This window comes from Tenrec ecaudatus, chromosome 4 (assembly GCF_050624435.1).
Source record: "Tenrec ecaudatus isolate mTenEca1 chromosome 4, mTenEca1.hap1, whole genome shotgun sequence".
NCBI classification, from domain to species: Eukaryota; Metazoa; Chordata; class Mammalia; order Afrosoricida; family Tenrecidae; genus Tenrec; species Tenrec ecaudatus.
This window is the reverse complement of record NC_134533.1, coordinates 13,086,747-13,098,605: the sequence shown is the minus strand read 5'-3', so window position 1 is coordinate 13,098,605 and position 11,859 is coordinate 13,086,747. Positions and strand designations below refer to the sequence as shown.

The window sequence follows — 11,859 nt, the reverse complement described above, 5'->3', positions numbered from 1 at the left end:
TTCTTCATGGAGCCCAGCTGCTTGGATGATTTGCTCAGCATACAACTTGTGTGGAGGAAGGACAGAACCCTGATACACATCTCTCCTGATTCTGAACCGTGCAGGGCCCTTTGTCCTGCTTGAATGACTTCCCTCCAGAATGCTTCATTGTGCTCATGCACAATCTGTACATGGACCAAGAAGTCAAGGTTTCGCCACCCGTTCCCGGCAAGCTGAATCGGACTCAAGGTGACCACCCACGAAGCAGAGAAACGCTGTGTTCCGTGATGTTTCCAACGGTTGTGATCTTTGAAGTACACACCAACAGGTCTTTCCTCAGAGGTGCATGTGGGTGAATTTGAAACACCTTCCTTTCTGTCAGTAGCTGAGTCCAAATTGTTCAAACCCCCAAGGGCTCTTTTAGTCCCTGTCCCACATCCATCAAATCGATTATGATTCCTAGGAACTCTAGATAAATCTCCATGGGAGCAGGTAGCCTCATCTTTCTCCCAAGGAGCCGCTGGTAGATGTGAACTGTCAACCTTGCGGTGCACCACTTAACGGGCAGTAAACCGGAGCTCCTTGAGCAGCCTGTCATTCTCTTCCTCTGGGAACTGCTCTGCCAAAAACTATAATCATTTCATTCTTTCTAATTAGATTCGATGTCTGGATTCCCAGCAAACTGTGATGACAGTGATGGGTCTGTCCTGGTCTCTATTGTTCTCATCCTCTTTTAAATCCTCATAGGAGGAACTTCCTAAGTTTGGTTGGTTGAATGACAAGTAGCCTAATGAGGCAGGTATGGACAGTACTGAGATGTGGTAAGAGATTAAGTGGGTTAGCTTAGGTGGGGCCCTGAACCCAGAGGTGGTTAGACTTGTTTGGCTGGCAGCAGAACAGGATCCGATTACATTTGAGCTAGCAAGTATAACCTAAAAACCAACACAATTCCAGAAGCTTCCTCTAAAAAGCTGGATGGCTTGGAAGGGGACACACTGGAGAGAGGAAAGCCGAGTTCTTCATCTAGCAGCTCATTTTGTTGCATTGGGCTGCTAACTCCAAAGTTAGTGGTTCGAAACCATCTACTGCCATGGGGAAAAGACAAAGCGTTCTACTCCCATAAAGTTATTAGAAAACTCACTACCATCCATTTGTTGCCGACTCCTACGAACTCTATAAGACAGGCAATGGCCCCTGTGAGATTCTGAGACTGTACCTCTTCACTGGAGTAGAAAGCCCTGTCTTTCTTGCTCAGAATGCTGGTAGTTTCAAACTGCTGACCTCACAGTTAGGAGCCCAACACATAACCACTGTGCCACCAGGGCTGCTGTAAGCAGTTACAGTCTTAGAAATCCATGGGGGGGGGGGCAGTTCTGCCCTGCCCTATATGAATTGGCTGCGAAGAGAGATTTAGAGGGAAAGAGAGATTCATAGCTCCTGGTGGAAGCTATGAACTCCTTCCTTGAGGAAGGAATCCTGTGCCCTGTTCCTTCCCAGTAAAGCAGGGGCTGCTCTTTGGGCAACACCGGGAACATTGGCCAATTACCCAGAGCAGCTGGGCTCCACTTCCAGGCAGATCTGTGCAGAGAAACAAGAGCACTGGAAGCCTCAGGAGCTAGCCAGATCAGACAACTGATACCCAGAGGTCAGCTGAGTTTCTCCCTGCCTCTCTGGCCCTAGGTTCACCTCTTAAGAGATGTGTACCATCCCAAAATCAGGGATGGAAAGAACCCTGAACTCTCTGAGATGGTTTCTCCTCCTCTCCAAATGGAAAAGAAGTGGATTTGTCCTGGAAAGGAGGAAGTTACATTTCATACATGGGGGTGGGGAAGAAATCTGGTGAGTGCTACAAATCAGCAACAATCTCACAAACAAATGTACACTTGCTGAGGTGACAAAGGTTGGGAGGTGAGGTCCCGGGCCCAGGGGCTCCTTGAGTCTATTGTAGAAGAATGAGGCACCTGGCTGTGGCAGGAAGGGAATGGAGCGCTGGCAGAGATGGGTATGAGAAACACCGGGGGGGGGGGGGGGGGGACACCATGAAGCTTGGTGATGCTTGGGAAACCTCTTGGTGGTAGGCAAGAAAGAACTACTACCTAGGAGAAGTGCAGCCTTCACCCGTTTCACAGCAATGAGGATCCCGGTCCCCAGTGTGTTTACCCAGTGGGGGGGGGGGGGAAGAGTTCCTGTTTTAGAACCTCAAGTTTGAGGAACTGATTTAAACCACAGGGAGAAGCTGTCCACTGGCTGACAGTCTTGGAGATAAAAAATTATGTGGGTGTCAGTCTCCTGACTTCATTGAATCCTCACACCTACCATGAAGTAGGATTGTTACTACCTTCCCGGTTCTACCGTTGAAGAAACCGTGGCGCCCCCAAATCAAGCGACTTGGTCAGGATGACAGGCAAAAGATCACTCCCTTCACCACGATCCCTGATCCCTTTGTTCCAGAAAAGGGGTGGGGCTGGGTCCCTTTTTGGAGGTTTCAGGACGGGAAGCTTAGGACACAAGCCGATTTAAAGAAGGCGGCATTGGGGTGCCTTTCATTTCAGCTCCCACGTCTTTTCCCTTTGTGTCTTTTTAGCGCCAAAACTTTGCTGCAAAAGACTAAGTGTTCTAGGGAGGAGCCACCTTAGAACTACATTTCCCACAAAGCCGCAGGCAGCCCGCTGCCGACAAGAACTACATTTCCCCAATTGCCGAGGGGCTGGGGAGAAGCCAGTTGGCTTCCATCCCTAGCTCAAAGATACCGTTTTCGCACCCTGCAGCCCACTTCTTTCCCCTTTCCAGACAGAGCCTTCCGTTCCCAGCTTGTAACTTCCGATTCCATTCTTTCCTCGGAGGGAATGTTTAGAGGAGAAAAAAAAAATCAACAACCCCAAATCAACACAACGTCATCCGAAGGGCAGAGCGCATGCGCTCAGGGTACCTCGTTTAACCTGAGAGCACGACCGCCTGGCTCCGGCCGCCTCCCGCCTTGCGCAAGCGCAGACGATAAACCAACGCCCCGGAATCGAGGCGCGGGTTTGGTGGCGCGTTTTAGCGAAGTCGCACGTGAAGGATAGCAGTGACCAGAGTCCGGTGAGTGCATGTCGAGGCCGGGGCTTGCGGGGCGGCGCGTGGGACCCGGAGGTGGCAGTCGCCGCGGGCAGGGCCAGGGTGGAGCCGCGAAGCCTGGAGAGCCCGAATGGGGAGGGGTCCGAGGGGCTCCGGGGCCGCGCGGGGGGACGCACTGGGGACCCGGATGATCCTCGTTGCTATGCAACGGGGGGCGCTGCTCCTAGGTAACGCGGGAGGCACGCGTTTCCGGGAAGAAGCGGGTTCCGAGCGCCGCTCCGAGGTCCGCGGAGGCGCGGCGGCTGCCTGACCCGGGCACGAGGCCAGCTCCAGCCCCTCTGCGCCCAACTCTGCGGCCCGAACCCCTCGGGGCCCTGCACCCCGGCCGCGCCGCCGCGCCCCTTGCCCGCGCCGCCACCCAGCAGGGCTTGGCAGGCAGGGGACGTACGGTTGGAAATAGCACATGCCACTGACACCCTCTCTGGAGGAGGATGGGCCCTGGGCGGGCGCCGCGCGGCCCCAAGGCTGCCCCTCCGCCGTCGCCCTGCCCCCAAACAGTTGTTGGGCCGCAGCTGTCAGGGTCTTAGCGGGACAACCCCTGACTTGCCGGCCCGCTGACTCCTTCCTGAATGCCGGCTTCGGCCCAGCTGGCAGCGCCTTTCCAATGCGGCCGCTGCTGCTGATTGAGATCAGCGATGAAAACATCCCTCCCTCGGCTTCTAGGCACTTCTACACTCAGGGGTTCGTGGCGTGCTGCTGAGCACTGGAACGCTAAGATACATTTATGTGGCAAGTGTAGCGCGAGGTGCCTAAGATCTCCTGGGGGGCGGACGGGCCGCAGGTGTGCTAACTGCTACCTGATGCTACAATGTAATTACTTTGACTTTGGCAGAGGGGTGGGGGAACGGGTGCTGCACCATTGTTGCAGGGGATGACCTGGTACACAGAGCGTGCGAACGTGTAAACACCTCTCTTTATACAAGTGACAAGACAGGGAAGCCCAGACGGGTTAAGTAGCCCATGTGAGGGGCGGCTTTTCTAGGCCCTTGGCACAGAGCCCCGCGCTTGGGGCTTTGCCTGCTGTTAGGTGGCATCAGGTCGCTTGCGACTCATAGCCACTGGGTGTGCAGCAGTAGGAAGCGCCGCCCAGCCCTGGGCTGCCCTCACTGTAGAGGTTATGTTTCAGCCAATTGTTGCAGCCGCTGTGTCAATCAGAGGGGCTTTGCCTGGAGTTGAAGGTTTTCCCGCCGCCGGCTGCATTTGTCAGAGCTGCCTGGCTGTGCCTGAGAAAGGCCTGTGGAGCTTGAAAAAGCAAAAGCCCTGCCAGTCCCCCACCCCACCCCTTCTCCCCAGAAAGGTGGGGCAGACATCCTGGCTTGAACAGGCTCCACGGGCTGTGCTGATGGGCATCTCCATTGAGAACCGTTGCTCCAGAGAGGCACTTGTGAGCACTGGATGGGGAAATCAGGGCCAGCAGAGGGCACCCAGTTAGCTGCCCCTCCTGCCACAGGTGGATTCATAGAGAGGAGACCAACCACCTACTCGGCCAGGAGAGGAGGAAGGGCCAGCCCAGGCGGGTATGGGTTGTCCCACCCTGTCAGCAATCACAGCTAAGCTACAGTCTCCCTCCACCGTTCCCCAGCCCTGCCAGGTTTGGCTGGCCCAGCCAGTCAGCACCTCCAAACTGCTAGCACAAAAGTGGCAGGTCTTGTCCCTGTCTCTGCCTTCTCATGCTTCTACCTGTAAACCCCGCTCCGCAGACTCATCTCCAGGTGTGCGGTCCCCTCTGGGCACCGGGATATCCCTGCACTTTGAGCTTATTACCATCTGGCAGACCTATAAGCTCCTTGAGGGCAGGAATCAGCTCTTCTTGTGCCAGGACCATCCGTGCAGTGCGCTCAAGGGCAAGATTTGGAGCCTGGGTTCTGGGGTCAAGCCCCAGCTCCGCTGTGTGATCTTGGGCAGGCCACTGACATCCTCACGTCAGTTTCCTGAATAACCTGTGGGGAGAGGAGCACTACTTTACAAAACTGGTCGCAAGCTCAGAGCCTGAGCCTATGACAACCACTCCCGCAGCCCCACACAGCACCTACTTGGTGTGTGTTTGTTGCTGAGGGCTTCCTATGGGCCCGAAGCCTGGCAGCACAGGAGAGGAAGCTAGTGGGACCCTCAGAAGGGGCCCAGGTGGTGCTGTGGGCTCGGTGAGGAGCTGCAAGGGCAGCAGGGCAACCCCATCAGCCACTCCACGGGAGAAAGACAAGGCTGCCCGCTCCCATGGGATTTACACGGTCCTGGAAACCCTGTGTCGAGTCAGAGCGCACTCCCTGGCAGTGGGTTTCATTCCCCTTGGGGTTCTGGCAGAGCCAGGAATTGTTTCGGCTCCTGGCAACTGTGGCCAAAGAGCAGATGTGTCATGGCGATGGGACAGACCCTGGGTGGCTGGAAGGAAACCCTAAACCAGGGGTCCTCAAACTACAGTCCTCGGGCCACATGCAGCCCACCAAGGACATTTATCCGGCCCGCCGGGTGTTTTTGCCCCATTTGTTTGTTTACTTCAAAATAAGATATGTGCAGTGTGCATAGGAATTTGTTCATAGTTTTTTTTTTTTTTACACTATCGTTCAGTCCTCCAACGGGTCTGAGGGACAGTGAACTGGCCCCTGTTTAAAAAGTTTGAGGACCCCTGCTCTAAACCAAACTCTCAGCCGGGTTGATGCCGACTCATAGGGACCCTTCAGGGCAGGGCAGAACTGCCCTTGTGGGTTTCTGAGGCTGTAGTTTTTAAAGGGAGTAGAAACCTTCAGATCAGTTTGAGGCTTCCAGCTGCTGACCTTGTGGTTAGCAGCTCAGTGCATACCCATTACACCACCAGGGCTCCTGCGCTGCTTGGGCTTAGTCTAGAACTAAGACAGGCTAACTAGTCAGCCATGCTTGTTATCTCCGAAGGGGACATTCTAGGAGATTTGGGATCTGCTGTCCTTAGGTGCTGGTCTCACTGAGTAGGCGTTTTTCCAGGTCCCTCCCCCCCCCCCCCAATGGAGCCAGGGGCCACTGGAGCATCATTCTGGCTGCAGGGGGGAAGCCTCACATGTCACCCTGACCTTCTGCAGTGGCAGAGACGACATCCGATCCCTCCTGGTGGAAGTCCTGGGATATAGGATCCAACCCAAGATAGCAACCTGCTCTTTAGGTCCCCGACGTGGATCTGACCCAGATCACTCAGGACCTTACCCAGGCTTCCTCCGCTCCGCCAGTGGGCAGGCAGGAGCCATCTGGGTCCTGGTTTGTGCCAAAGAGAGTAGAAGGATTTCGCAGCCCAAGGACCTGCCGCCTGGATTGTATGCTGTGCAGCGCGCGCCAACGTGGGGACCCTCCGGAGGGGTTTAGAACAGCTGGGGTGGCCCGGATTCTCCCTGAATGTGTAGTTTTAGAGCCCATTCTCGGACTTCCCCCTCCTCCTCCCGCTGCAAGAGTAGGGAGGGACTTCCCTCCCTGGCTTCTCTGTCCTGAAGGCCCTGGATTTCTGGCCAACACCCACCCCACCCCCTAGTGTCAGGGTAATGACAAAAACCTCAGAAGTCTGCCTGTTCCTCCCCCCCACCGCCCACCTCCCCCCCTCCCCAAGAGAACAGGAACTTGCCAGGGCTGTTGGCCACGTCTCAAGCAGGGTGGCAAGTCAAAGGTGGATTTGCAAACATTTTTATTGGCTGCCCCTCACCTGGTTGGATGACTAGATAGTTGTTGGGTCATAGCTTGCCCGCAGCATCATGTTGCACACACACCATGCAGTTTACTGGCTCAGGTGACTGTTCCCCCAGAAAGCCCCTGAACCGAGTGCTGGGCGCCAGATTTGTTTTCCTGCAGGAATAATCCGCTTTCTGGCCATCCAAGTCCGGAGGAGGCTTCAGTCGGAGGGCGACAGCGAAGGGGTTGTAGGCCAGGGGTCTGCAAGAAGATGCGCCTGGACTCAAATTCCATTTCCCTACTTCCTCAGCTCCCTGATCAGTCAGCACTTGGTACTCACAATGCCCACCTGGTAGGTTCTTGTGAAGTAGGTGTTGTGTGGCCGCGTGGGGTTGATCCCAGCTTGGTGACTGGGACACAGTGGAATAGCCCCTATGGGTGCCCAAGGCTGTGATCTTTAGGGACAAGCAGACTGCCATGTCTTTTCTCCCTTGGAGAGACTGGTCCCTTTGAACCACCCACCTGTTGGTCAACAGCCAGACACTTAAACCTCTGTGCCATCTGGGTACCATGCTGCCTAACACAGACCTAGTGAAATGGTCTCTCTTTATTCAAAATAACATCTTTCTTTAACCCTTTACGTATCCTGGCAGGGAGCAGTGAGGTCACCCTGTATCAGTGATCCGCGGCTTGGACCCTCAGACCAATCCCACACCCCCACCCCCAGAAGCTCACAGCCCCGTGCCTGATCCACCTCTGGACAAGGGCATCAGGACCCCTGGGAGTGGGAAAGGGTGGCCACACTTGGCACAGTGCCCAGGTGGTGCCGATGAACAGCCACATGGAGAGTCACAGGGAACAGGAAATCTGGGTTCAAGGCTTGGCCTCACCACTTCTTAACCTCCTTTCCTTCCCATCCGTTTGAGGGGGGACACGGTGCAACCTGCACAGCACCTTGGCTCATGTGCATCTGGGATTCCTGTTGGAGGGCAGGATTGTGCCCTTCTGTTTGCATCATCAGACCATGGCGGTTTTAACTGTGTGTGTGTGTGTGTTGGTAACAGCTTTATCTTAAGTAGATTAGAAGCTCCAGAGGGACAAAACCGACAGCATCTAAGACATAGGCCTTTATCTTTATCTTTTGCTCACTGCCATTAAGTCAATTCCCATTCACTCAACCCTATAGGGTAGGGTAGAAAGCCCCCCCCCCCCCCATGACTTTTCTTTCCGGAAGCAGAAAGCCCAGTCTTGCTCCTGCTGATCAGCTGGTAGTTTTGAACTGCTGACCTTGCAATTAGCAGTCCACTGTGTAACCTCCTATGCCACCAAGGCTCCAGATCCGGAATCAGCCAGCTTTTCTTAAACTATAAGAAACCGAGGGAAGGTCTCTCCATTCACCCCGAGGCATTACAGGCAGCTTGGGGGCTAATTAATATGCAAGCGGTGTGCAAAGCGAAAGAGGAGCTTGGGAATCAGGTGGTTGTGCCAGTTCTCTCAGCAGACTGCTCTCTCTGGCTTCAGCGTGGCTGCCTGCAGGGCAACTCCTAGCTGGGATAGTGGATTTCTTCCCGTCGGAACTCCTGGTTTTACTCTGTGCCTCTCTCCGGGCAGACCAGCCATGGCAGACTCAGGCAGCCTCTCGTCCTGGGGAAAGCAGCTGCTCAACACCAGCCTGAGGGTCCTAGTGGTCCTCACCCTCCTCCACTTGGCAGTGTCCCAGTCCCCCCGAGACTTCGCACCACCAGGCCAGCAGAAGAGGGAGGTCCCGGTGGGTCTTCTGACTCAGATCGGCCTCTCTCTGCGGGAGACCCTGGACGCCTGGGTCGGGCCTGAGAACATGCACCTGGTGTCAGAGGTAAGGAGCTGAGAGGCCCCTGGGCCCACCCTTGGGACTGGTCAGGGGAGAATAGGGCTGTGCCTGGCCAGCCCTCATGGCTCCAAACCTCCTCTCTTCCCTGGTCCCTAGTGCAGAGAGGCCCTGATGCTACCAAAAGGAGACAACCTACACTTTCCCTCTCATCATTTGATGCCTGTCCTGGGGCCTGGTTGCTCCACCCTCATCTTTCCCTGGCCCCAGGCCTTCCCAGCCACATGTATAAGCCATGGCACTGGGTGACCAGGGTCGAGATGGGCCCTGAAGTCTTTAGTTGTCAGACATGGAGAATGAGCCCATCTCTTCCCCCTTGAAAGACGTTTGTGACCCGGAGGGGTTGCTTCAGAAGGGCAGTCTCTCCTGCCTGCTGGCGGCCCAGCAGCATCCCCCAAACGCCTGGTATAGGGCAGCTGCTTGACCCCTTCTCCCTCCACAGGCCGAGACATGATAGATCCCTTTTGCCTATTGTCACCACCTTCTAGAGGCCAGGCACACACCGTTCCACAGGGTGATGACTAAAGGGGTCAGCTGATACCCGCTCCCCCACAGACATTGGCCCACCACCACGGGCTCTTAGCACCTCAGGGACTTTGGCTTCCTCACCGGACACTTGTGTGCCAGGGGCCCCAGGCAGACCCAAGGCCACAAACAAACCTCCTCCCCGGCCAACCCCTCCGTCGAATCGAGCAGCCGGCAGGAGCCCTTGCTGCTGGCCTGCATGGCGGTGCTTCGGTGACATGCAGCCTGGACACTCTCTCTCCCCGCAGGCCTCCTCGCAGGTGCTCTGGGTCATCTCCTCGGCCATCTCTGTGGCCTTCTTTGCTCTGTCTGGGATCGTTGCACAACTTCTGAATGCCTTGGGAACAGATGGTGAGTGGCAAAGGGGATGGCCTGGGAGAACTGGTCCCTGGCAGGATTAGGGCTGTCCCCAGCTGCTGGGCTGTACAGGTGTCCCGGGAGGCAGCCAGCGTGCTGACCCTGACCCCTTAGCCCCAGTGTTTAGATCCCTGGGGTAAGGAGTTTGCCCTAATCTAAAGATTTGGCAATTCAAACCTCCCCCACAGTGCTGCGGAATAAAGGGTGGGTGATCTGCTTCCAGGAAAGCCACTGCCGGCAGGTCAGTTCCTGTAGAGCAGAATAGAACTATTCCTTTGGATTCTGGAGGCTTGTCTTTCTCCCAAGGACCAACTGGCAGCTTCCAACTGAGGACTAAAGCGTATTCCCCTGCTCGCCACCAGGGCCCATAGAACCCCTGTGTGGAGTTCTGTATTGGAGCAGGCATCACCCACAATGGAAGGATGTATGGATTGTGATAAGAGTTGAACAAGCTCCCAATAAAATGATTAAAAAGCAAACAGGCATCACTATGAGTCCGAGATGACGTGGCTGAAGTCAATGGTGGTAGATTTTTAAAATAAAAAGCAGGAATTTCCTTGGCAGCACGCTAAGCTGTGGACTCGCTTTTGACTGTGAACTATGGCCTGGTGAGGCAGCTAGAATTGTCCCGTTGAGGGGCTGAGGCAGCTGTAGCCTGCCTGCACTTGGTTGTGCCAGGGCTGTGCTGCCTAGCCATGAGCTGATGCCTGCCTCTGCTTCCTTCCTTCCAGGGGACCACCTCACACAGGGCCTGAAGCTGAGCCCCAGCCAGGTGCAGACCTTCCTGTTGTGGGGCGCCTCGGCCCTGGTCACCTACTGGTTGCTGTCGCTGCTCCTTGGTCTGGTCCTGGCCCTGCTGGGCCGAATCCTGTGGGGCCTGAAGCTTGGCCTCTTCCTGGCAGGCTTTGTGGCCTTGGTGAAGTCGGTGCCCGACCCCTCCACCCGGGCTCTGCTGCTCTTGGCTCTGCTGACTCTCTACGCCCTGCTGAGCCGGCTCACTGGCACCCAGAGCACCGGGCCCTCCGCAGCCCAGCTGGAGGTCAAGGTGCGGGGGCTGGAGCGCCAGGTGGAGGAGCTGCGCTGGCGACAGAGGCGCGCAGCCAAGGTGCCCCGAAGCGCGGAGGAGGAGTGAGGAGGGCCAACCAGTGCCGCCTGCATCCCACCAAAGAGCTGCGCAGCTTCCAGCTGCACAGCTGCCCCCCCCCCCCCCCCGGCCCCCAGCCTGCTCTTGCCCTGTCTCTGAACCTCCAGAGCCTACTGCCCTAGCCAAGCAAGAGGAAGCCTGGTCCCCTGCTGGTGCTTAGGGCCCTGGGCCCCAGCTGACTGTCTGGCTTGTTTACACCCCCAGGCAGGTAGGAGGGACTTGCTCTGCCTCATCACAACCCCCCTCTCTTCCCTGCTGCTTTTGATCGCTTGGCCTTTTGGATGGATTGTCCCTTCCAAGCACCTGCCCCCTTCCATGTGTCCTCTGTCTTCTAGCCCTGCCCTCCAACCCGACCATGGCCCCTCAAGGAAGGTCCCTGTCCTCTTCACTGCCCAGTGGTGGGCCAGGGGCAAGGACATACACGGAGTCAGTTACAAGTGCCTTAATCCGAGCCCTGTACGGCAGCAAGCGAACTGTGGCTGCTTTGTGTCCAGGAGAGCAGTCCCCTCAGAATCCCAGTTCCCCTTCAGCCAAAGCAGAGGGCTGCAGCCTCCAAGGGCTCCGAAGTCCCTGTCCTGTTAGGTCCCTGTGGGGGTGCAGAGCCCTGAAACCTGAAGGAGATGCCTCTTGCCTGTTCTTAGTCCTTCCCTGCACTCACTGCCATGGAGAAGTTGGGGCTCGACCTGCCCAGCACTGACCCAGGAGGCGTGTAGACCAGAGGCCATGCCCCTCCCCAGGAACACAGGGAGTCTACTGGCTGAGCCTCTACCTACCAGGCTCTCCCTGTTGATGGCCCTGGGGCTATGCAGAAGTGGATGGGTGGGCCCTCTGCCAAGCCCGGCATGCATGGGATGTGAAGTGCCCAGTTCTTCCTGAGACGGGTTGGACTCCCAGCTGCAGAGATAGATATTTTTACCAGCGCTTGGTTGGTTTTCAATAAAGTGCACGCTATTTTATTATCTGGTTCCCTATAAAAATCTTTGTACTTAATTACATCTGGGTTCCTTGATTCACCCTCTCTCGCTGAACCCACCTCAGCAGGCCCCCCTTCTTTCTGGACTGTCCCCAACAGAGGCTTGTGTGATTCTGGGGGAGGGGAGGAGCCCCAAAGGCCTGCTGGGGCTAGTTTTTCCACCCCACCCCAGTTCCCCCTGATGGACTGTAGGATGGGAGAAGTTCAGCACCCATCAGGGCGTTCTCAGAACCAGTGTGCTCTAGGAACAGTGGGAAGAGGATGGTAGCTCGA

At 56.2% G+C, this 11,859-nt stretch overlaps 1 protein-coding gene across 1 annotated transcript; it reads left to right on the top strand.

Moving 5' to 3' along the window:
* The first annotated feature begins 2,723 nt into the window (after positions 1-2,723).
* TMEM109 (transmembrane protein 109) lies at positions 2,724-11,572 on the top strand. Its single transcript, XM_075545654.1, has 4 exons — positions 2,724-3,060; positions 8,332-8,575; positions 9,361-9,463; positions 10,201-11,572. Exons 2-4 carry the CDS (start codon positions 8,339-8,341, stop codon positions 10,599-10,601), a joined length of 741 nt encoding a protein of 246 aa, XP_075401769.1. The 5' UTR covers positions 2,724-3,060; positions 8,332-8,338; the 3' UTR covers positions 10,602-11,572.
* The last annotated feature ends 287 nt before the right edge of the window (positions 11,573-11,859 follow it).

Coding starts and splice junctions, on each gene's coding strand:
- TMEM109 (XM_075545654.1), top strand. CDS start 8,339: ATGGCAGACTCAGGCAGCCTCTCGTCCTGGGGAAAGCAGCTGCTCAAC. Junction 8,576..9,360: donor ACATGCACCTGGTGTCAGAG/GTAAGGAGCTGA, acceptor CTCTCCCCGCAG/GCCTCCTCGCAGGTGCTCTG. Junction 9,464..10,200: donor GAATGCCTTGGGAACAGATG/GTGAGTGGCAAA, acceptor CCTTCCTTCCAG/GGGACCACCTCACACAGGGC.